At 44.0% G+C, this 25,919-nt stretch overlaps 1 protein-coding gene across 2 annotated transcripts in view; it reads right to left on the bottom strand.

Moving 5' to 3' along the window:
• ADGRG4 (adhesion G protein-coupled receptor G4) overlaps positions 1-25,919 on the bottom strand; it is a 145,193-nt gene that overhangs the window by 31,765 nt on the left and 87,509 nt on the right. For both annotated transcript variants that reach the window (XM_069746998.1, XM_069746999.1), the window contains exons 15-18: positions 24,866-24,988; positions 22,482-22,527; positions 19,125-19,228; positions 1,081-1,202 (exon numbers count right to left, since the gene is read on the bottom strand). In XM_069746998.1, coding sequence (XP_069603099.1) covers positions 1,081-1,202; positions 19,125-19,228; positions 22,482-22,527; positions 24,866-24,988 — 395 coding nt within the window. The remainder of the gene's footprint in view (positions 1-1,080; positions 1,203-19,124; positions 19,229-22,481; positions 22,528-24,865; positions 24,989-25,919) is intronic.

Here is a 25,919-nt window from a genome sequence, read left to right as displayed (position 1 = left end):
CCAATGAGCACATGTTTTTCCTGGTTTTACATTCCCATGATCAGGAAGTAGCAGCGCCTTGGAAGCATTGCATTTTCGCTGCATCCAAAGCGCTGCGTTCTAATCCCACAGGTATATCCGTATGTGTTCACTGAATAATTTGGATTTACTGCATCCAATACATTCTGTTGTGGAAATTTCTGTTGCGGAGACCAGGAACAGAAATTGACAAGCTGCAGGTTACAAACCTGCGCCGCGGGTGAGTTTGAGTTTACACCGCATTAAATAGAAGCACAGTGGGCATGGGATTTCTATAAATCTTATCCATTGTGCTTGTATTGTAATATGCAAGTTTCCTGCGCCCAAAACGCTGCTGTTCCTGATCGTGGGCACGTACCCTTAACACATCCTGGTGATTCCTGTACTGGAAAATCCAGTACTGGTGAAATCCATGGTCCGTGTCCGTGTGCACGTATGTGCCATCCGTATGGCCTTGTGCTGTCCGTGTCTGTGTTGTCAGTGTGACAAATATGTGCCGTCTGTGCGCCATCCTTGTGTCCGTGTGCTGTCCCTGTGTTGTTAGTGTGACACGTATGTGCCATCCGTGTGTCCGCGTCATGTCATGTATGAAATGAAAAGCATCACGGTCCATGCGATAAGCCTGACATGTGCGCACCATCATTGAATACAATGAGTGTGCGTATGTCAGTATTTGCGGTCTTTAAAAAATGGACCGCATGAGGACATAAAAAACAAACATGTGAAAGGGGCCTTAGCAGTTTTGTCTTTGCAAAATAGCATAACAAAAAAAAATTGCGAAACGATGAAATCCAAAAAAGAAAAAAAGGAAAGAAATAAAAAAGCCATAAATTCTAAAAGATTTGGAACAAAAATCTGACCACGATAAGAGCAACAAAAAGCAGAGTATCTGATATAAATATTATTTACTGGAAGAAGACTGCGCAATGGAGAGGAAAAATAAAAATAAGCACAAAAAAAAGTTTTATCCTGTAGAATAATCAATGTTAATAAATTGATCTATTAGCATCAGATAATTTACAATGCCTGACAGTACATAGTTTATGTAAATCACAAACTTACTTGAACATCCCGTATGTTACAAGGGCGAGCCCAATAAACAGAGAGGCGAAGCCGCACCCCACATACGTCAGGAGGGTCAGTATGTGGTCATTTAGAGGGTCCAGTGGAGCCCTGGTAATATCCTGAGAAAAAAAACACTTGTTGAGAAGTATACAGGAAAGATATATATATTGGTACCATGTTAGCCAGTGGATAGAAAAATATTTAGAATTGAGAGTCCTCAGTAGTTGATACCTTTTAATGGCTAACAAAAGACAGAACAATATGGGAATATAAGCTGATGATGACCTTTGACAGTCTTAGTGCAGGAATGAATGTGTCACATGGATTTATATATTTTTACATCAACTAAGGAATTTGCCCCTCAGACCATGTGGGGTCATCACAACAGAACCAGACCCCAATCAGAGGACAATAAAACATTCCTTATCTAGGAACTGGTCCAATATTTATGGACATAACTGTTTATCACTCATGGCAATTTTGCTTCATGTCACCTGTCTTATCCATGTTTTTTTCTGGGTTTTTTCTGTGATGTGTTGTGCATAAATATGTGATTCTCCAGAATTTCTTTTAGTCTATGCCTGATGAAGAGACCTGTGTAGTCTCAAAAGCTTGCACTTTGTTACCATATTTTCAGTTAGTCATTAAAAGGTATTAACTACGGAGGACTCTCAATTCTAAATATTTTTCTTGTTCAGAAGTAACATTTATTGAATGTGCACAAGAAAGTCTGGAAGTGTAAAGAAGACCTTTCACCAAATTTTCATGTTGGACGCAGGATGTAATAGTCGTTGAATTCAAAATGTTGCATTGTTCGGCTTTTACAGACTTTTTGTGTCTCTGCACATTCAACTTTCATGTGGTCTGTGGTCATAAATCAGCTGAGGGGAGCTCAGATAAAGACAGACCATCAGAATAAGCTCATTTAACGCATTCTGCAGCCACCAATATACACTATAACACAAAGGCTATGGAAAACAAATTTTGCAAAATTTTTAATAAAACTTAATTGCATTAATTATTTGTTTTAGCCCCAAATACATTCATTTAAAGGGAACCTGTCACCCCGTTTTTTCAGATTGAGCTATAAGTACTGTTAAATAGGGCCTGCGCTGTGCGTTACTATAGTGTATGTAGTGTACCCTGATTCCCCATGTATGCTGAGAAATACATTACCAAAGTCGCCGTTTTCGCCTGTCAATCAGGCTGGTCTGGTCAGGTGGGCGTGTTCACAGCGCTCTTTTCTTCTCCAGCTTTCCGTTGGTGGCGTAGTGGTGTGCGCATGTCCAAGGTCCGAATTCCCTGCGCCCACGTGAAGAGACAGCGCGCGATCTGCGCTGTTATCCCTTGCATCGGTGGGGGCGGCCATCTTCCTGGGGCCGCGCGTGCGCAGATGGAGTGCTCTGCTGCACGGGGCTTCAGGAAAATGGCCGCGGGATGCCGCGCGTGCGCATTAGAGATCGCGGCGGCCATTTTCCCAAAGCCGAGTTTGCATCTCGGCTTTGGAAAAATCGCCGCCGCGATCTCTAATTGTGTCTTCAGAGAGGAAGAGGACTAGAATTCTGGTGCCACCTATAGGAAGCAGCAATCCTAAAAGTCAATATTGACCCACTAACGAGCCTTGTCACATGACTTTGGATAAAAGCCAAAACCAAAATCTCAATTTGCTATGGATATGGAAGTTCTGACAATAGCAAAGAACAGTTACTTGGCTGTTTATAGATCTCCCAAAAAAGTAAACAGAGAGACACATATGTGCAGCACCTCTACTGACACCAATAGCAAGATATGTACAGGTACTAGAGGTGATTACAAGGTACAGACCCTGGAATGGTGGTAGGGTATAAAAGATGCATATACAACTGTCTAAATGGACAGAAAAGTTTTTCAATACTTTGGCCATATCCACAAGCATCATTAATACATCACTTTTATTAGCTATTATTCACCAACTACGTTATTAGTTTACAACTGGTGGACCGATTCATCAAAAAGTTTATGCCAAAAAAGTATCGTCAAAGTTTTGAAAAGTTGGAAAAGTTTGGCAGAATTCAATTTTGTGACTTTTGACATTTTTGTGCTAGTTTCTCCAGCTTTGCCAAAATAGGCAGAGCTGTAGAAGGAAAAGGTGCAGCGGGGGGGTGACACCACAGTTCATCTGATTCATGACAAGCTATGATGTTCCCTGTGCCAGATATCTCATTCCAGTCCTGATTGGAGTAAGATTTTTGGCGTGTCGCACAGAGGCACACGCCACTCCTCAGACTTTTCAGATTGATGAAGAGGCGTGCTCCTCTTCACGAACCATGAGCGCAAGTCTCCACCATGCCTACTGCCGAGAATCTGGGCCAAAGTTCCTAATGTGTAGATTTTCCAATATTACTGTCTAGTTGTGAGCACTATTTCTCAACTCTTTTATTGCTCAAATAGTTATGTGGTGGTATGTTTGCAATACACACTGCCTTACTTGTGCTTGAGAGAGTCACTTCAGTTGTTAAACCTAACACATAAGCTTCCTCCTAAAATGTTTCTGTGGTGCAACAGGGTCCTGGTCATCACAGTGGTATTGCTTTCCTCCAGGGGAGAGTGATGCTACAGAGGCAAGGAAGGATAACTGCATCCAGGTACCACAAACACGCAACACATTCATACTCCAGGCCACCAGGGGGAGCTTTTGATCCTATTTACTAGGTGACTCCCCATATATATATATAACTGGTAGTCTGTAGGGAAACTTAGTCAGTTCCTGACACAGAAAGTTCCAGACAGCCGTCTGAGGAGGATAGAGGGTTCACAGAGCTGTGCATGCCGTAAGAGCTGCAGGTCCCAGAAAGAGACATTTTGAAAGCAGGTCTGATTGCAGTCAGTGTGAAGGAAAGCAAAGCACAGGAGAGGATACCAGAAGGGGACCAGCCCCGAACAGGCTGCCTCCTTCTGAGGCGCAGATAACTGGTAGCCGGAACACCGAGGTAGTAAGGACCTCTACGTCTTACTTCAGAGACCGGCAGGACAGCTAATTGCACGTTACCTGTCCACACCTACACCCAGGAGGCACGGTGACACCCCACGAAGCCAGGTTATTTAAGAGACCCTATAAACAGGCTCAAGTCACCAGTCATACAGGTTTTGTCCTATCCTATATGGGGGACAGAGAGAGAGATAACATGTGTGAGGACCTTATTTGAAGCTTATGCAGTAAGGAACTACACCACTACAGCGCAAGGGAAGGCTATTGATTTCCACCTAGACAAGGGGACTCTGGACTTGCCTCCAAACCGGCCAGACTCTACCTGCCCTGTGATCTGGTGCCCTGGACTGTGGCTGCTAAAGACTTCAGTAAACGAGGTAAAGAGACTGCAAACCTGTGTCCTAGTTCTTCACCGCACCTCTCACCATTCTACCATCTACACACTGGGAAGCCCTGGGGACATACTTCACCTGTGGGAAGGTATACCATATAGCTGCCATAACATCACCCCAGCGAACCCTTAAAGCAGCATCGGTCCCCACTGACTGAATAACACAGGTGGCGTCACGAGCATAAACTTTATCCCTTTAAAGACCTTCCCCTTTTATACGGACATCCCAGGGCACAGAGCGGGTCACAGCCACCATGACATCCCCCTGTGAACCGCAGGACTCGGTACTGAGTACCCCCTTGCCCTGATGGGGCGCTTCAACTTGGCATCACGAACAGGATGGGCTGACCCAGGAAATCGGGTCATGTGCGCCTAAAAGACTGTGCCTGAACCATGCTTTATTGAGAGACTGTGTGCTGTGAAAAGACCGCCAAAATTGCTGCCAAAACCACCGCCATTACAGCGCCACGAGAAGCGCTGGAGAAGAAGGGCGTGCCATCGTGGGCGGGTCCAGCAGAGCGGCGCAAAGATCATGCCCACCCCCTGCCAGCACTGTGATGTGAGGAAGGAGGAAGTGCCGAAAAGCAACATGGCGGAGGGAGGTGAGCGTCTCCCGGCGCGTGGGATGGAGCACAAGGACTCTCCCAGCCAGGGCCTGCAAGAACTGCACCCTTCACCGACAATGAATCCGGACCTCCTGCGGAAATAAGAGAAAGAACGCACCTGTCAGCTTGTGTGCCAGAAGCTGGAAGCTGTGGCTGGGTGGAAGAGGACCTTCATCGGGAGCCTCACCAGACGTCCGTCAGCAGCCTTGTCTGGTCCGGAGCAAGAAAGAAGTTCCGGCGCTCCGAAGCCAGAGAGCAAGGCCCTGCGAGATGCTGCAACCGGAGATGACCACGCTGCAGCACCAGGCCCTGCAACCAGTTTTCTAGACCCCAGCGGAGGCGGAGCAGACCAGCACCGGAGGGAACGCATCTGAAGCAGGTATGAAGAGTGACCCTGCCCATGTGACCGACCCTGCCCATGTGACCAACCCCACTCCAGTGACTGCTCATGTCCCAGCTACTGACTCCGCTCCAGTGACTGACCTTACTACAGCACCTGACTGTGCCACGCAGACAACAATTGGACAAAAATCAATGGGCACCCATACGCCTATTCAGAGCGTGGACTCTTTGTATGTACTGCGTGGGGATCGCCCAAATCCACATGTGCTGCCATGGAAACTACCACAGCCAAGATAAATTAGACGCTAAAAATGATTTGAAATAGTTAATTTAACTCTTTTTACTGTTTAGAAGTTTATTGAACCCGACCAAGGGATCCTATGTTTTGCACAGTTGCCTTTCATTTAACGACACTGGCGGTAAAGAGACTGCAAACCTGTGTCCTCGTTCTTCACTGCACCTCTCACCATTCTACCATCTACACACTGGGATGCCCTGGGGATATACTTCACCTGTGGGAAGGTATACCATCTAGCTGCCATAACATCACCCCAGCGGACCCCTTAAAGCAGCGTCGGTCCCCACAGACCGAATACCACAGGTGGCGTCACAAACATAAACTTTATCCCTTTAAAGACCTTCCCCATTTATACAGACGTCCCAGGGCCCCGGACCGGGTCACAGCCACCGTGACATCCCCCTGTGAACCGCAGGACCTGGTACCGAGTACCCCCTTGCCCTGACGGGGCACTCCATTTCACCACTAATCTAGCTTCATCAGGGGCACAAGGGCTTATGGCCAGCAGGTGAGAGCTGCATCTATCATTTATGAACTAATCTATAAGTTGCTATTGGCTCTTACAGTGATCGCAAGGGCACAGCTAGTATAAGTGTAGAAAAAAACATGGACTGCACATCGAAAAAACTCATACGTTGATCTATTGTGGCTAAGCAAAAATAAAAAAAACTGAACACAATGGTCTATAATAATAATCTTTATTTTTATATAGCGCTAACATATTCAGCAGCGCTTTACAGTTTGCACACATTATCATCGCTGTCCCCAATGGGGCTCACAATCTAAATTCCCTATCAGTGTGTCTTTGGAATGTGGGAGGAAACCGGAGTACCCGGAGGAAACCCACGCAAACACAGGGAGAACATGCAAACTCCTTGCATATCTTGTCCAAGGTGGGATTAGAACCCAGGACTCCAACTCTGCAAGGCTGCAGTGCTAACCACTGAGCCACCGTGTGGTCTTAGTTAACATTCTGATCAGATGACATGAAGCCCACTGCCACATCATGGTGAACCTCTTAGTGGGTCCTTAGCTTTAAAGGTGTGGCGCCGTGTTTCAACCAATGCCGAAGTGAAACCACGTCAGCAGGGAGAGCGACCCAGACACCCCACAGCAACCCAGTTTAGGATGTGCGGTCTATGTAATTTTTTTTATACAGTTTCAGCAGGGGCACAGCTTCTGAGCATGTGCAAAATACGTAACTCACATGTTCATCATGGTGCCTAATAGTCTTTCATTATATACCAATAAAATGTACCTATCATGTCTCATCCATGAACATGTTGTATCATTAATTTATGATTATGTGATCATATCACCACACAATGTATTTCCCATTGTCTACCCAGCAGACACGTCTATAAAATTATGGATGAATACAATGTGAGATGTGCATAATAATTTACTGAAATTTAGAGACTATAAATTAGAAATAACTACAGTGGGGCAAAAAAGTATTTAGTCAGTCAGCAATAGTGCAAGTTCCACCACTTAAAAAGATGAGAGGCGTCTGTAATTTACATCATACTTAGACCTCAACTATGGGAGACAAACTGAGAAAAAAAATCCAGAAAATCACATTGTCTGTTTTTTTAACAATTTATTTGCATATTATGGTGGAAAATAAGTATTTGGTCAGAAACAAAATTTCATCTCAATACTTTGTAATATATCCTTTGTTGGCAATGACAGAGGTCAAACGTTTTCTGTAAGTCTTCACAAGGTTGCCACACACTGTTGTTGGTATGTTGGCCCATTCCTCCATGCAGATCTCCTCTAGAGCAGTGATGTTTTTGGCTTTTCGCTTGGCAACACGGACTTTCAACTCCCTCCAAAGGTTTTCTATAGGGTTGAGATCTGGAGACTGGCTAGGCCACTCCAGGACCTTGAAATGCTTCTTACGAAGCCACTCCTTCGTTGCCCTGACGGTGTGCTTTGGATCATTGTCATGTTGAAAGACCCAGCCACGTTTCATCTTCAATGCCCTTGCTGATGGAAGGAGGTTTGCACTCAAAATCTCATGATACATGGCCCCTTTCATTCTTTCATGTACCCGGATCAGTCGTCCTGGCCCCTTTGCAGAGAAACAGCCCCAAAGCATGATGTTTCCACCACCATGCTTTACAGTAGGTATGGTGTTTGATGGATGCAACTCAGTATTCTTTTTCCTCCAAACACGACAAGTTGTGTTTCTACCAAACAGTTCCAGTTTGGTTTCATCAGACCATAGGACATTCTCCCAAAACTCCTCTTGATCATCCAAATGCTCTCTAGCAAACTTCAGATGGGCCCGGACATGTACTGGCTTAAGCAGTGGGACACGTCTGGCACTGCAGGATCTGAGTCCATGGTGGCGTAGTGTGTTACTTATGCTAGGCCTTGTTACATTGGTCCCAGCTCTCTGCAGTTCATTCACTAGGTCCCCCCGCGTGGTTCTGGGATTTTTGCTCACCGTTCTTGTGATCATTCTGACCCCACGGGGTGGGATTTTGCGTGGAGCCCCAGATCGAGGGAGATTATCAGTGGTCTTGTATGTCTTCCATTTTCTAATTATTGCTCACACTGTTGATTTCTTCACTCCAAGCTGGTTGGCTATTGCAGATTCAGTCTTCCCAGCCTGGTGCAGGGCTTGTTATGAAAGGCAATTCAGTACCACAATGGACATAGCGGTCAGAGCACCTACAGTGATCTGACAATAACCCAAAATCATAGAACGAGCTCTGAGACGTGGGAACTCTGCAGACCGCAATCCCTAATCCTCTCCAAACAACACTAGAGGCAGCCGTGGATTGCGCCTAACTCTGTCTATGCAACTCGGCACAGCCTGAGAAACTAACTAGCCTGAAGATAGAAAATAAGCCTACCTTGCCTCAGAGAAATACCCCAAAGGAAAAGGCAGCCCCCCACATATAATGACTGTGAGTTAAGATGAAAAGACAAACGTAGAGATGAAATAGATTCAGCAAAGTGAGGCCCGACTTTCTTAACAGAGCAAGGACAGAAAAGGTAACTTTGCGGTCTACACAAAACCCTAAAGAAAACCACGCAAAGGGGGCAAAAAGACCCTCCGTACCGAACTAACGGCACGGAGGTACACCCTTTGCGTCCCAGAGCTTCCAGCAAAAAATTAGACAAGCTGGACAGAAAAAATAGCAAACAAATAGCAAAGAAGAACTTAGCTATGCAGAGCAGCAGGCCACAGGAATGATCCAGGGAAAAACAAGTCCAACACTGGAACATTGACAGGAAGCCAGGATCAAAGCATTAGGTGGGGTTAAGTAGAGAAGCACCTAACGACCTCACCAGATCACCTGAGGGAGGAAACTCAGAAGCCGCAGTACCACTTCCCTCCACCAACAGAAGCTCACAGAGAGAATCAGCCGAAGTACCACTTGTGACCACAGGAGGGAGCTTAGCCACAGAATTCACAACAGTACCCCCCCCTTGAGGAGGGGTCACCGAACCCTCACCAGAGCCCCCAGGCCGACCAGGATGAGCCAAATGAAAGGCACGAACAAGATCGGGAGCATGGACATCAGAGGCAAAGACCCAGGAATTATCTTCCTGAGCATAACCCTTCCATTTAACCAGATACTGGAGTTTCCGTCTAGAAACACGAGAATCCAAAATCTTCTCCACAATATACTCCAATTCCCCCTCCACCAAAACCGGGGCAGGAGGATCAACAGATGGAACCATAGGTGCCACGTATCTCCGCAACAATGACCTATGGAATACGTTATGTATGGAAAAAGAATCTGGAAGGGTCAGACGAAAAGACACAGGATTAAGAACCTCAGAAATCCTATACGGACCAATGAAACGAGGTTTAAACTTAGGAGAGGAAACCTTCATAGGAATATGACGAGAAGATAACCAAACCAGATCCCCAACACGAAGTCGGGGACCCACACGGCGTCTGCGATTAGCGAAACGTTGAGCCTTGTCCTGGGACAAGGTCAAATTGTCCACTACATGAGTCCAAATCTGCTGCAACCTGTCCACCACAGTATCCACACCAGGACAGTCCGAAGACTCAACCTGTCCTGAAGAGAAACGAGGATGGAACCCAGAATTGCAGAAAAATGGCGAAACCAAGGTAGCCGAGCTGGCTCGATTATTAAGGGCGAACTCAGCCAAAGGCAAAAAGGACACCCAGTCATCCTGATCGGCAGAAACAAAGCATCTCAGATATGTTTCCGAGGTCTGATTGGTTCGTTCAGTCTGGCCATTAGTCTGAGGATGGAAAGCCGAGGAAAAAGACAAGTCAATGCCCATCCTACCACAAAAGGCTCGCCAAAACCTTGAAACAAACTGGGAACCTCTGTCAGAAACGATATTCTCTGGAATGCCATGTAAACGAACCACATGCTGGAAGAACAATGGCGCCAAATCAGAGGAGGAAGGCAATTTAGACAAGGGTACCAAATGGACCATCTTAGAAAAGCGATCACAGACCACCCAAATGACTGACATCTTTTGAGAAACGGGAAGATCAGAAATAAAATCCATAGAGATATGTGTCCAAGGCCTCTTCGGGACCGGCAAGGGCAAAAGCAACCCACTGGCACGAGAACAGCAGGGCTTAGCCCGAGCACAAATCCCACAGGACTGCACAAAAGTACGCACATCCCGCGACAGAGACGGCCACCAAAAGGATCTAGCCACTAACTCTCTGGTACCAAAGATTCCAGGATGACCAGCCAACACCGAACAATGAACCTCAGAGATAACTTTATTGGTCCACTTATCAGGGACAAACAGTCTCTCCGCTGGACAACGATCAGGTTTATTAGCCTGAAATTTTTGCAGCACCCGCCGCAAATCAGGGGAGATGGCAGACACAATTACTCCTTCCTTGAGGATACCCGCCGGCTCAGACAAAGCCGGAGAGTCGGGCACAAAACTCCTAGACAGAGCATCCGCCTTCACATTTTTGAAGCCCGGAAGGTACGAAATCACAAAGTCAAAACGGGCAAAAAACAGCGACCAACGAGCCTGTCTAGGATTCAACCGCTTAGCAGACTCAAGATAAGTCAAGTTCTTATGATCAGTCAATACCACCACGCGATGCTTAGCTCCTTCAAGCCAATGACGCCACTCCTCGAATGCCCACTTCATGGCCAGCAACTCTCGGTTGCCCACATCATAATTTCGCTCAGCAGGCGAAAACTTCCTTTAAAAAAAAGCGCATGGTTTCATCACTGAGCAATCAGAACCTCTCTGCGACAAAACAGCCCCTGCTCCAATCTCAGAAGCATCAACCTCGACCTGGAACGGAAGAGAAACATCTGGTTGACACAACACAGGGGCAGAAGAAAAACGACGCTTCAACTCTTGAAAAGCTTCCACAGCAGCAGAAGACCAATTGACCAAATCAGCACCCTTCTTGGTCAAATCGGTCAATGGTTTGGCAATACTAGAAAAATTGCAGATGAAGCGACAATAAAAATTAGCAAAGCCCAGGAACTTTTGCAGACTTTTCAGAGATGTCGGCTGAGTCCAATCATGGATGGCTTGGACCTTAACAGGATTCATCTCGATAGTAGAAGGGGAAAAGATGAACCCCAAAAATGAAACCTTCTGCACACCAAAGAGACACTTTGATCCCTTCACAAACAAAGAATTAGCACGCAGGACCTGAAAAACTGTTCTGACCTGCTTCACATGAGACTCCCAATCATCCGAGAAGATCAAAATGTCATCCAAGTACACAATCAGGAATTTATCCAGGTACTCTCGGAAGATGTCATGCATAAAGGACTGAAACACTGATGGAGCATTGGCAAGTCCGAATGGCATCACTAGATACTCAAAATGACCCTCGGGCGTATTAAATGCAGTTTTCCATTCATCTCCTCGCCTGATTCGCACCAGATTATACGCACCACGAAGATCTATCTTGGTGAACCAACTAGCCCCCTTAATCCGAGCAAACAAATCAGATAACAATGGCAAGGGGTACTGAAATTTAACCGTGATCTTATTTAGAAGGCGGTAATCTATACAAGGTCTCAGCGAACCATCCTTCTTGGCTACAAAAAAGAACCCTGCTCCTAATGGTGACGATGACGGGCGAATATGCCCCTTCTCCAGGGATTCTTTCACATAACTGCGCATAGCGGCGTGCTCAGGCACGGATAAATTAAACAGTCGACCTTTTGGGAATTTACTACCAGGAATCAAATTGATAGCACAATCACAATCCCTATGCGGAGGTAGGGCATCGGACTTGGGCTCATCAAATACATCCCGGGAATCAGACAAGAACTCTGGAACCTCAGAAGGGGTGGATGACGAAATTGACAGAAATGGAACATCACCATGTACCCCCTGACAACCCCATCTGGACACCGACATGGATTTCCAATCTAATACTGGATTATGGGCTTGTAGCCATGGCAACCCCAACACGACCACATCATGCAGATTATGCAACACCAGAAAGCGAATAACCTCCTGATGTGCAGGAGCCATGCACATGGTCAGCTGGGTCCAGTATTGAGGCTTATTCTTGGCCAAAGGCGTGGCATCAATTCCTCTCAATGGAATAGGACACTGCAAGGGCTCTAAGAGAAACCCACAACGCTTAGCATACTCCAAGTCCATCAAATTCAGGGCAGCGCCTGAATCCACAAATGCCATGACAGAATACGATGACAAAGAGCAGATCAAGGTAAGAGACAGAAGAAATTTTGACTGTACCGTACCAATGGTGGCAGACCTAGCGAACCGCTTAGTGCGCTTAGGACAATCAGAGATAGCATGAGTGGAATCACCACAGTAGAAACACAGCCCATTCAGACGTCTGTGTTCTTGCCGTTCAACTCTAGTCAAAGTCCTATCGCACTGCATAGGCTCAGGTTTAAGCTCAGGTAATACCGCCAAATGGTGCACAGATTTACGCTCACGCAAGCGTCGACCGATCTGAATGGCCAAAGACATAGACTCATTCAAACCAGCAGGCATAGGAAATCCCACCATGACATCCTTAAGGGCTTCAGAGAGACCCTTTCTGAACATAGCTGCCAGCGCAGATTCATTCCATTGAGTGAGCACGGACCACTTTCTAAATTTCTGACAATATACCTCTATCTCATCCTGACCCTGACAAAGAGCCAGCAAATTTTTCTCTGCCTGATCCACTGAATTAGGTTCATCGTACAGCAATCCGAGCGCCAGGAAAAACGCATCGATATTACTCAATGCAGGATCTCCTGGCGCAAGAGAAAATGCCCAGTCCTGAGGGTCGCCGCGCAAAAAAGAAATAACAATCAAAACCTGTTGAACTGGATCACCAGAGGAGCGAGGTTTCAAGGCCAGAAATAATTTACAATTATTTTTGAAACTCAGAAACTTAGTTCTATCTCCAAAAAACAAATCAGGAATAGGAATTCTTGGTTCTAACATAGATTTCTGATCAATAGTGTCTTGAATCTTTTGTACTCTTGCCGAGAGCTGATCCACAGATGAAGACAGACTTCTAATGTCCATCGCTACACCTGTGTACTGAACCACCCAAATGTCTAGGCGAAAAAAAAGGCAAAACACAGTGCAAAGAAAAAAAAATGGTCTCAGAACTTCTTTTTTCCCTCTATTGAGAATCATTAGTACCAAAACTGTGCCGCTAATTATAGACCTGTCTCTAATCTTCCCTTCATCTCTAAACTCCTCGAACGCCTGGTCCACTCCCGTCTTACCCGCTATCTCTCAGATAACTCTCTTCTCGACCCTCTTCAATCTGGTTTCCGCTCTTTACACTCTACTGAAACTGCCCTCACTAAAGTCTCTAATGACCTACTAACAGCTAAATCTAATGGTCACTACTCCATGCTAATTCTCTTGGATCTCTCTGCAGCATTTGATACTGTGGATCATCAGCTCCTCCTCACTATGCTCCGCTCCATCGGCCTCAAGGACACCGTTCTCTCCTGGTTCTCCTCCTATCTCTCTGACCGATCCTTCACTGTATGTTTCGCTGGTTCCTCCTCCTCTCACCTTCCCCTTACTGTTGGGGTTCCTCAAGGATCAGTCCTAGGCCCCCTCCTCTTCTCTTTGTATACTGCCCCTATTGGACAAACAATCAGTAGATTTGGCTTCCAGTACCATCTCTATGCTGACGACACCCAACTATACACTTCTTCTCCTGATCTCACGCCTGCCTTATTAGAAAACACCAGTGATTGTCTTACCGCTGTCTCTAGCATCATGTCCTCCCTCTATCTGAAACTAAACCTGTCAAAAACTGAACTCCTCGTGTTTTCTCCCTCTACTAACCTACCTTTGCCTGACATTGCCATCTCCGTTTGCGGTTCCACCATTACTCCAAAGCAACATGCCCGCTGCCTTGGGGTCATCCTTGATTCTGACCTTTCATTCACCCCCCACATCCGATCACTGGCTCGCTCTTCTTACCTGCATCTCAAAAACATTTCTAGAATTCGCCCTTTTCTTACTTTCGACTCTGCAAAAACTCTTACTGTTTCACTTATTCATTCTCGTCTGGACTATTGTAACTCTCTACTAATCGGCCTCCCTCTTACCAAACTCTCCCCGCTCCAATCTGTCCTGAATGCTGCTGCCAGGATCATATTCCTCACCAACCGTTACACCGATGCCTCTACCTTGTGCCAGTCATTACACTGGTTACCCATCCACTCAAGAATCCAGTACAAAACTACTACCCTCATCCACAAAGCACTCCATGGCTCAGCACCACCCTACATCTCCTCTCTGGTCTCAGTCTACCACCCTACCCGTGCCCTCCGCTCCGCTGATGACCTCAGGTTAGCATCCTCAATAATCAGAACCTCCCACTCCCGTCTCCAAGACTTTACACGTGCTGCGCCGATTCTTTGGAATGCACTACCTAGGATAATACGATTAATCCCCAATCCCCACAGTTTTAAGCGTGCCCTAAAAACTCATTTGTTCAGACTGGCCTACCGCCTCAATGCATTAACCTAACGATCCCTGTGTGGCCTATATTAAAAAAAAAAAAAAAATTAATTAACTGGTTCATGCAGCTTTACATGAACACCCAAGCCTTACACTATGGCTGGTCCGAATAACTATAGCAATTGTTACCATCCACCTCTCGTGTCTCCCCTTTTCCTCATAGTTTGTAAGCTTACGAGCAGGGCCCTCACTCCTCTTGGTATCTGTTTTGAACTGTATTTCTGTTATGCTGTAATGTCTATTGTATGTACAAGTCCCCTCTATAATTTGTAAAGCGCTGCGGAATATGTTGGCGCTATATAAATAAAAATTATTATTATTATTATTATTATTAGTACTTTTGGCTTCCTGTACTGTTATGAAAGGCAATTCAGTACCACAATGGACATAGCGGTCAGAGCACATACAGTGATCTGACAATAACCCAAAATCATAGAACGAGCTCTGAGACGTGGGAACTCTGCAGACCGCAATCCTTAATCCTCTCCAAACAACACTAGAGGCAGCCGTGGATTGCGCCTAACTCTGCCTATGCAACTCGGCACAGCCTGAGAAACTAACTAGCCTGAAGATAGAAAATAAGCCTACCTTGCCTCAGAGAAATACCCCAAAGGAAAAGGCAGCCCCCCACATATAATGACTGTGAGTTAAGATGAAAAGACAAACGTAGAGATTAAATAGATTCAGCAAAGTGAGGCCCGACTTTCTTAACAGAGCGAGGACAGAAAAGGTAACTTTGCGGTCTACACAAAACCCTAAAGAAAACCACGCAAAGGGGGCAAAAAGACCCTCCGTACCGAACTAACGGCACGGAGGTACACCCTTTGCGTCCCAGAGCTTCCAGCAAAAAATTAGACAAGCTGGACAGAAAAAATAGCAAACAAATAGCAAAGAAGAACTTAGCTATGCAGAGCAGCAGGCCACAGGAATGATCCAGGGAAAAGCAAGTCCAACACTGGAACATTGACAGGAAGCCAGGATCAAAGCATTAGGTGGAGTTAAGTAGAGAAGCACCTAACGACCTCACCAGATCACCTGAGGGAGGAAACTCAGAAGCCGCAGTACCACTTCCCTCCACCAACAGAAGCTCACAGAGAGAATCAGCCGAAGTACCACTTGTGACCACAGGAGGGAGCTTAGCCACAGAATTCACAACAAGGGCTACAATTTTGTTTCTGGTGTCCTTTGACAGCTCTTTGGTCTTCACCATAGTGGAGTTTGGAGTCAGACTGTTTGAGGGTGTGCACAGGTGTCTTTTTATACTGATAACAAGTTTAAACAGGTGCCATTACTACAGGTAATGAGTGGAGGAAAGAGGAGACTCTTAAAGAAGAAGTTACAGGTCTGTGAGAGCCAGAAATCTTGATTGTTTGTTTCTGACCAAATACTTATTTTCCACTATAATATGCAAATAAATTGTTAAAAAAACAGACAATGTGATTTTCTGGATTTTTTTTTCTCAGTTTGTCTCCCATAGTTGAGGTCTACCTATGATGTAAATTACAGACGCCTCTCATCTTTTTAAGTGGTGGAACTTGCACTATTGCTGACTGACTAAATACTTTTTTGCCCCACTGTATATGACTGAGGCATAAAAGCAGACAGAACATACTGATATCTGAAGGGAACAGAGAACAGGAAGTTGTGATGATAGAAATGAAGGATGAATAGAATACAGATAAGTGCATTGTTCAGTTACGGCCCATCAATCGGCATAGCTGTATTTTCCTTTCCCAGCATTGATTGTGTTCTGCTATGACAATTTTGTTTTCTTATTATGCAGCATCTGCGATGCCCACCAGGGCTGTGGGGTGCTCGGAACCGGGTCGGACAGTTCTTTGAGGAAGTCACGGGGCCGTGACCTGACTCCGTGGTCCTGGGCGTGCAATAAAAATGCAAGGGGGAAAAGTTATATGGGATAGTTTTGTGACACCACACATGGTGTTCGGCAAGGGATGGCCGACGCTGTGGTTCAGGTCCACTGGGGCCGATGGTGACGCAGCAAAGATGTTACAGCTCTGTACGGGTAGAGCAGGGCTCCTGGGCAGTTATAGGTAAAATTAGATGATGGGTACTGGTCCAGTACTGGGCAGGTGATGCAGTAAATAATTCTGAGGACACAGCAGGGTGCAGTCTTCACACTTTACTCACAGTCTCCAGGTTACAATCACCAGCTGGGTGCTGTGTCCTCCGGGTCAGTGGTCCAGCCAGCTCTCGGATAGTTTGGGGTACACTTTTCCGGGACCCCCTGCTTGTGTACCTTTCCGGGTTGTCTTTCTGCGCTGGCTCTCACCCTCCTGCCCTGCACCTTACACACAGTGTCCCAAACCACCAGCCTCGGGTCCTGTCGGGCGACGACCTCCTGGTCCCCTTGACCCTATGTGGCTGCCTTTTCAGCGATTGTGTATAGATTTGGCTGTCGCACATACAGTTACTACAGACTCCGGTTTACTAGCTGAATTCTACAGTCTCTCCACTAGTCTGGGGCCGGTCCCCACTGCGACCTGGCCCCCCCAACCGAATACGGTCGGTGTGGATTTGGGAGCCACGGCAGCATTCTTCACTTCCCTGGCCTCTAGGACAGCTTCTCTCTGGAGCTACTCTCTGATTCCTTGCTCCTCCATGCTCTTCTCTCTCCCCTCACAGACTCACTGCCTTCTCGACTTTTCCTGACTCCTCCTACTAACTCCACCTCACTCCCGTTTCCATGACAACTCTCTAACTAACGGTCACTCTACCTAGTTCCACCTCCCTTTATGGGATGTAACTTGCACTTGAACATTGTATATTAATAACAAAAACATAAAACAGAGCAATACTCTCAATAAAACTTTCTCAATCAAGTTCAATAGATTGCAGTGTGATCTCAAACCGGGTGTCCATTCTCAGTGCAATATGGGGGAACCTGTCTCAAACCCTCTTCTTGGGGAAAAAAGTGCGTCTTATAGTCCGAAAGATACGGTCTATTAATTATTATATCCATTCATAGGATGCGTCCTGATATATCACCACGTTTTACTTATATCACATCTTCTCATTTTTTGTACATTGTTGTATTTTAATATAAATATTCTCCAAACCATTCTATAAAATATATTAGGATGCACTTAATTGCATCTATATGCTAATTTCATATTGTGAAAAGCGGCACAATAATATATTGCATAATGAGAGGAACCTGAATCAATGCTATATATCAAAACTATGTATACTTCATTTCAAACAAATAATCACATTTAGTCTAAAATATCTTAAAAGCACCATAAGGCGCAGACAGTATTAGACGTAGAGACTGTGGGTATTTATTTTATCATTCACAACCTGCAGTCTGAAGTCTTTCACGCACTTACCTCTGTTCTCCAGCCGTTCTGGCCTGGAGCAGAGCGGCACTGGGGAAGGCATGTGGGGGTGCGGGCAGCGGCACCAGCAACCACCAAAGAGGCAGAGCTACAGCATTACTGGGGTGAAGGCCAAAAGTTGCAGTGTGCTCCTAACCAATATGAAGAGGTGCTGTGCAGAGACCAGCAAGTGATCAGACCCATTTGGAGGTGCACATTTTACCGAAAAACTTTTGGGGGCTTTTGCAAGTTACAGGAATTTTGGTGGGCAGACTGGGGGATGGGGCTCTCTTAGATGCTGTGGTTGCTCGTGACCATGGTATTTAAAGAGAACCTGACACCTGATATATGCTGCCCAATCCACGGACAGCTTGTGTCAGTCACCGGAGGTACGATTTCAGCCAGGTAGGTTTTACTTTGAAACGCTGCAGCTTTTCAGCGGACGGGGAGAAGCCGCCAGGGACCCGCCTGTCCGACTAGTGCATAGCATGGCTATTAAGAGTATGTTTTTCTATGAAAAGCTACAGTGTTTCAGAGTAAAACATAACTGGCTGCAGCGTTACAGAGTAAAACCTACTTTTAATAGCCATGCTATACACTAGTCGAACAGGTGGGTCCCTGGCGACCTCTTCCCGCCTGTTAACAGTGACCGCCAGGTGTCTGCCTGTATGCGCACGTAGGAAGAGGCCTGTATTTCCAGCTGCCGGGTCCCACCTGTCCGAGTAGTCTACCACGGGGTTTAGTCCTTGGCAGCTATTAAAAGTATTTGTTTCTCTGAAACTCTGCAGCGTTACAGAGTAACGCTGTACAGCCAGTGCCTGATACATGCTGCCCGCGGATTTGGCATGTTTCAGGTGCCAGGTTCTCTTTAAGGAAATTAAACAGATGGAATCAGACGATTCTTTATCGTTACAGTAGGAGACTGGTTGCCAATCACAGCCAGGTTCCCATTATTAATTGTATGGGCACAACTGGGGCATAAAAATTGGGCACACAAAGAGAAATATCAGTTCCATTGCAGCTCTTTCTTGCTCAAATATCGATTACGGGTGGATGCTTAAGCTAAAAAAAAGGGTGTCATAGTAAATAGGGTTATAACTAAAATTGGATTATGATTGTAATAGAGCCCTATGGTACTTACCAGGAGAACTCCAAAGTGTGTAAGATGGTTGCAAGAACACGATGTATACTCCTTGCTTGTAGATTTCAATGCACACCCCAATGTATTCCAGCCACCCATATTATCTGTGCAGATTGGAAGTTTTGTAAAGAGAAGTCAAACACATTTTTTTAAGACCATTGAAATGATATTTGCAGAATGATTGTACCAATCTCAGCTGATGGGGGTAGGAGACCACTCTGGGACATTACTGACACATCATACATACAGTCATATCAGGCTACCTACACTTTGACATGTTTCCTTATCACATGTGTATATCTACTAGATAAGTGAAAATAAAGTGTACTTTGCTGATATATTCACAGTTTTGGGCATTTTTACCGTTTTGGGCATCAAACCCTGTTCTATAATGTAAACCTGCCTTGTGCCCATATTCACTGAAGCATTTTTGAGGGCACTTATGACTGATACTGTGTAGGGGTATCTATGGCTGGCATATTGTGGAAGGATCTGTGGCAGATTCAAGGTATTAAAAGAGTATTCTCATGCTGTCCTCAAGTTGTCTCTTGAGCAGTTCAGAGCCATGCAGTCTCCTTACAGTCTCCTTACTTTATGGTTTCAATCAGGGTGGGCTCTCCTCCTTGAATGACTGCTCTGGTGAATAGACCTGTAGTATCAGTATAACTATAGAGGCCAGCACAAGTTCTGCTGTAACACATTTAGCTCTCAGTGTTTTTCTCTGAGCCTCCACTGTTATCCCTGTATTTACACTCAGAGACTAAACGGCAATTGAACAAGCCCACATGTCTGGACAGCCGGACCAGATAGCTGAGAATAGGAGACCTGCTGTGAAAGATGAGAGGCTGGTGATTTATAACTGCATCTTTTCAGAAGATGAGAGTAAGGGAGAGAAAGGTGAGCAGCTAACTGCTGTGTAGAAATCAATGGGCTTGAGAGAGCTGGCTGGGATGTTAGAAGGTAACTCCTCTGCTGGAATGTAAACTGTGTACTCTGGCCAGGCACTAGAAACCTGACTCCATGGAAACCAGCTGTACACCATAAAAGATAAACTCTCTCATTGCAGAAGAATAAAGACAGTTAGAAAAAGCAAGTCAATTGCAAACTTGCTTATTTTCATGCTGTCTAACTAAATAATTAAGGCCATTAACAACTTGAGAGCACGTCTGTACAGGAGTTGTCCAGTTTAAATGAAAAGTCTTCAGTCACTCTGTGACTGCAGACTTGTGAATCCTCCCAGTGCACGGATTTGCTATTGTCTGCCCTGGGAATGACAAGTCTGCAGTCACAAACAGTGACTGCAGACTTTTCATTTTAGAGCGGACCACTCATTTAAGTTATCAGCACATTGTTATGGAAGCCATTGTGGATAGCATAGTGTTACGGCAGAATTTCTAGCTTGCTGTAGTAAGAAAATGGTTGACACAGGAGCTTCTGCGACTGGCATTTTGTTATGACTACATGGAAACTTAGAGGCCGCTTAAAAAGTGTTATATGAAGATTACATGCTTCATGCAGTCTCATCAGAGCAGGAAGAAACAGTAAGACACAAAAGAGAATAGTAAAACCAAAAACACTCAGTTTGAAAAAATGTTGCAGTAATCCGCAAGTGCTAGTAAAAGATGTAAAAAACAGGGTATTTGGTTGATACGTTTTTTGCAAAAAATGTATACTAAGCTGCTCTACCAATCTTCACGGTATACCCTTATCAGAGCAGTCCTAACTAATGTATGCAATCCCTATCTGATGTATTTAAAAACCTGATCATCTGTATATAACCTGTGTGAACAGGGTTCAGAGAGGAAAAATCCATGTGTGCATACAGGGTAGAACAGCTTTTGTGCAGATAGCTCAAGAGGAGTGGTGGAACTCCCCAGTCTTGTAGACACAAGAGAACAATTATGGAAACAGGAACACATGGGCTACTTGCACAGTGAACAAGTCTGTATGATCATGTTCACACACCACCAAGAAACCTGAAGACACAAAAGAGAATAGTAAAATTGTTCTCTTGTGTCTACAAGACTGGGGAGTTCCACCACTCCTCTTGGGCTATCTGCACAAAAGCTGTTCTACCCTGTATGCACACATGGATTTTTCCTCTCTGAACCCTGTTCACACAGGTTATATACAGATGATCAGGTTTTTAAATACATCAGATAGGGATTGCATACATTAGTTAGGACTGCTCTGATAAGGGTATACCGTGAAGATTGGTAGAGCAGCTTAGTATACATTTTTTGCAAAAAACGTATCAACCAAATACCCTGTTTTTTACATCTTTTACTAGCACTTGCGGATTACTGCAACATTTTTTCAAACTGAGTGTTTTTGGTTTTACTATTCTCTTTTGTGTCTTCAGGTTTCTTGGTGGTGTGTGAACATGATCATACAGACTTGTTCACTGTGCAAGTAGCCCATGTGTTCCTGTTTCCATAATTGTTCTCTTGTGTCTACAAGACTGGGGAGTTCCACCACTCCTCTTGGGCTATCTGCACAAAAGCTGTTCTACCCTGTATGCACACATGGATTTTTCCTCTCTGAACCCTGTTCACACAGGTTATATACAGATGATCAGGTTTTTAAATACATCAGATAGGGATTGCATACATTAGTTAGGACTGCTCTGATAAGGGTATACCGTGAAGATTGGTAGAGCAGCTTAGTATACATTTTTTGCAAAAAACGTATCAACCAAATACCCTGTTTTTTAAATCTTTTACTAGCACTTGCGGATTACTGCAACATTTTTTCAAACTGAGTGTTTTTGGTTTTACTATTCTCTTTTGTGTTTTCAGGTTTCTTGGTGGTGTGTGAACATGATCATACAGACTTGTTCACTGTGCAAGTAGCCCATGTGTTCCTGTTTCCATAATTGTTCTCTTGTGTCTACAAGACTGGGGAGTTCCACCACTCCTCTTGGGCTATCTGCACAAAAGCTGTTCTACCCTGTATGCACACATGGATTTTTCCTCTCTGAACCCTGTTCACACAGGTTATATACAGATGATCAGGTTTTTAAATACATCAGATAGGGATTGCATACATTAGTTAGGACTGCTCTGATAAGGGTATACCGTGAAGATTGGTAGAGCAGCTTAGTATACATTTTTTGCAAAAAACGTATCAACCAAATACCCTGTTTTTTACATCTTTTACTAGCACTTGCGGATTACTGCAACATTTTTTCAAACTGAGTGTTTTTGGTTTTACTATTCTCTTTTGTGTCTTCAGGTTTCTTGGTGGTGTGTGAACATGATCATACAGACTTGTTCACTGTGCAAGTAGCCCATGTGTTCCTGTTTCCAGGAAGAAACAGTGATGCAAGAAAAAATCTATTAAAATATCACAACTTACTGTTTTTAGTAAAATCCCAAAATGCACACTCCACCGGAAAATTCCACTGCAAGAAAAGAGAAAATACAACTTGGAGTATAAAAGTTGTTGTGTGTATTGTATTAAGAATATTATGAATTGTATACCTAAATAGCCAGTGCCCCCACAGGTTTCATTTACATGCGTCGTTGTGGTGGTTTTGTTGCTTTTTTTGCAGCGGTTTTTATAATCGTTGTAAAACGGTACCATTTTTACACACACTGTAGTGGTTTTTCAGCAATGATATATAGTGACTTCTGGGCTGCTTTTACATGAGGTGAGTGCGGCTTTTGCATCCTACTAAAGTGTATCTGTCATTTCAGGTGAGTTTACAGTATAAGCTATCAAGTAAACATGAAGAATTAGTCATTTCTGACTTGTATCCTGCATGCATTTGACTTGAAGCCTATATTTTTTCACCACTTTTTCATTTTCAGGCTCTGTCACTAATTTTTATTTGTCCCTGAGCTAGTGTTTTGAAGTTAATTACTATGATTACATCCATAAACTGATACATAAGTAATTTCTACTCTCCCCTCTCTCTGTTGAAGATGTTCGGATGCATCAGTATCATGGAGGATATTATAAGGCAATACTGAGCCAGGTTGCTGTGAATCCATCTGTGCCTCTGTTTCACTCTGTTCCTCCATCTTCACCACTATTCTAGCAGCACTATAGATGCTAAAACCTTATTTCTCCTAACTTATCAGAAAGGAAAACCTACCCCCACTTCCTGTAGTCCGTCAAGGTGTCTCTGCTGCTAGAGACAGATTACAATTGACAACAGGCAGTAGACACCAAGTTAGGCAGAAGGAAGATATCTAGTGGCTGGCACTTCAGTGTTTTTTCGTGGGTAGGACAACATAATTTTTAAATGAAGTGATTTGCAGATTGTCTGTTTAGCACATTATCTATCATATGTCAGTTGCCTGACAGTGCAGTGACTACTTATTCCATGAAAATAGTGTAACAAAACAAGTATTGGGGCATATACACTGGATTATGAGTGAGCAGCTCAGTTCTGAATAATGAAGATGAATTCCCGCTGTGCAGATTTCACAAAATAACAAAAACCTGTGACTCAAGGGGGCTGCAATTCTTGTGCTAAGTTCCCACCATGAATATATGATGAGTTTTCGATGCAGCAGGTTTTCTGCACCAATTGGCTAAATTAGGTTACTTGTATTTTCTCAGAATATTTTTATAGCATTTTTTGTCTCCTTTTGGTATGTCATGTTTTCAATGAAGCTGCTTTTTTTTTGCAAAACTCCTGTTACTTAACTTTGATAAAACTTAATTATTAAAGTTATATGCTGATTACTTCCGTCTCTATTGTGTTTCCCCTGGAAAAAAATGCAATATATACACATATACATTTTTTTTTAATCTGAGCAGTTTCCTGATCTCATTCAAGTCAATAGAGAAAATCTGAAAAAAAAAAAAAACAACAACGCATATTTACCGCAAGTGAAATTGATGTTAGGTTATTTCAAAATTGCACCGCATGTTAGTTTCTGCAGTGCAAAAAAAAAAGACAATGTGGGCATGTGCAATGTGCAAACTCTATGGAGACTGAATAGTTTGCAATCGGCCCATGTAAAAGGTCCTTTATCATGATGACAACCAAGTACAGAAGAAGAAGTGACTTATTATCGCTTCCATCTTCTACTTCATTGGCTACATAGCAATAAGTGAGCACTATGCAGTGAACAGAGACATTCGCAGTGCCGGTGCTTCTGTAGGACATGGCGATCCCATGATTACTATGGGTCTGCCAGGTTTTATCATACCAAGGTTAGCTCTTTGTATGTAAATATATATAACATTTGTAAAAAAAAAAAAAAATGAAAAATAGTCATCCCTATAAAAAAATAGAAACAAAAAAAAAATTCATATAAAAATACATTTTATTCCACACATATAACAAAGAAACTTCACATAATAGGTATCCACCCAATAGTAATAACCTCCGGTCATATAGTGTGAAACAAGGTCAGTAAAATGTAATAAAGAAAGGATAAAAAATTGTATAGCAAAAAAAGATATAAATTATTTAGTAGTTTATATGTTATCCAAAACATGGGTGAAATAAAAGCTACAATTTGTCCCACATAAAACAAACTACTGGAATGCAGAAAGTTGTTCAGTCGAGGAGACTTCATGCCATCTAATAGGGATGAGACCAACCATGGCTGGGCCCCCATCTGTCCATGGCAGTCGCCTGGGCTCCCTCAGTTACCCTTTCTCAGGAGTATTAGCAGTAAGACAAAAGGAGCTTTTCGATATCATCCAGTGTCCCCACATCGTATTGTTCTGACGTATCTGACTGTACTTTCCTCAAAGTGAAGACAAAAAATAGAACTTACCACATTTTCCTGAAAATGCCACAAAGTTATGTCTACTGGATCCTTCAGATCGTTAATAGCTTTGCCCTCAAAACTGGCACTAATAACGTATGTGGTTAAGACATGGCCACTGGGTTCACTGCCCTGGAAAAGAAATGACTTCAGTTATTGTATCGCTAATGGTCCATCCGTATTACTGCCATACACAGTCACATATGGTGGTCACATATAAACAGACGATGATACAGTATGTGGATACAGAACACGCCAGAATCACGGCTGATGTAAAGTAATAAAATGCAAATATATGCAGAATGATATGGATGGGAGAAGTAATACATCTGTCAGAAAAGTTTAACATGCATTGTTTTACATCTGACTATTTGTCAGATGAATTGTTTTGGGGGGGCTGCTAGATGACTTAACAAACATATAATGTATCGCCACCTGGCAGCTCATCATTGCTGTATCTGAGTCATACAGTAGGAAATTGCCGCCTATAATCTGATGCCTGATATATTTATCCGTTGATCAGCCACCCTTTCATCTTTCATTTGGAACAGATCCGTTTTTGCTTACTGGATCCAGTAAGCAAAAAACAGAGCCGTTGCAAACTAAAGAAAAACAAATGGCTAATTATCGGATCCGTTTTCCATAGACTTCAATGTTAAAAAAAAAAAACGGATCCAGAAGAGATCAGTTACTTAAAAATGGACAAAATTCTGTCTCTTCAACTGATCACTATTGGACATGTGATCATAGCCGAGGCCTTAAAGGGGCTTTCCAGTTTCATAAAACTTGTTTCAAAATGCGGTTTGTTTAAAAAAAAGCAAACTGTTCTTAATTTACCCTCACCTGGTCCAGCGATGAGTCTCCTCCATTGCTTCTCCCCTGGTCTATTATTGTCTGCAGCGCTGACGTCACGTTGACAGGACTGCAGCCAATCAGTGAGCTGAACAACTCAGAGTGGCTCAATGCTGGACCAATAGAGGGCGAGTAAAGCAAGTTTTTAAAATAAAAAGAAGGGACAGGTTTTTTTTCTGAAATTGGAAAACTCTTTAAAATTATTTGGTTG

The sequence above is a fragment of the Ranitomeya imitator genome, chromosome 2, assembly GCF_032444005.1.
Source record: "Ranitomeya imitator isolate aRanImi1 chromosome 2, aRanImi1.pri, whole genome shotgun sequence".
NCBI lineage: Eukaryota > Metazoa > Chordata > Amphibia > Anura > Dendrobatidae > Ranitomeya > Ranitomeya imitator.
Note: the sequence above shows the minus strand (reverse complement) of the source record. Positions and strands in the feature narration are given on the sequence as shown.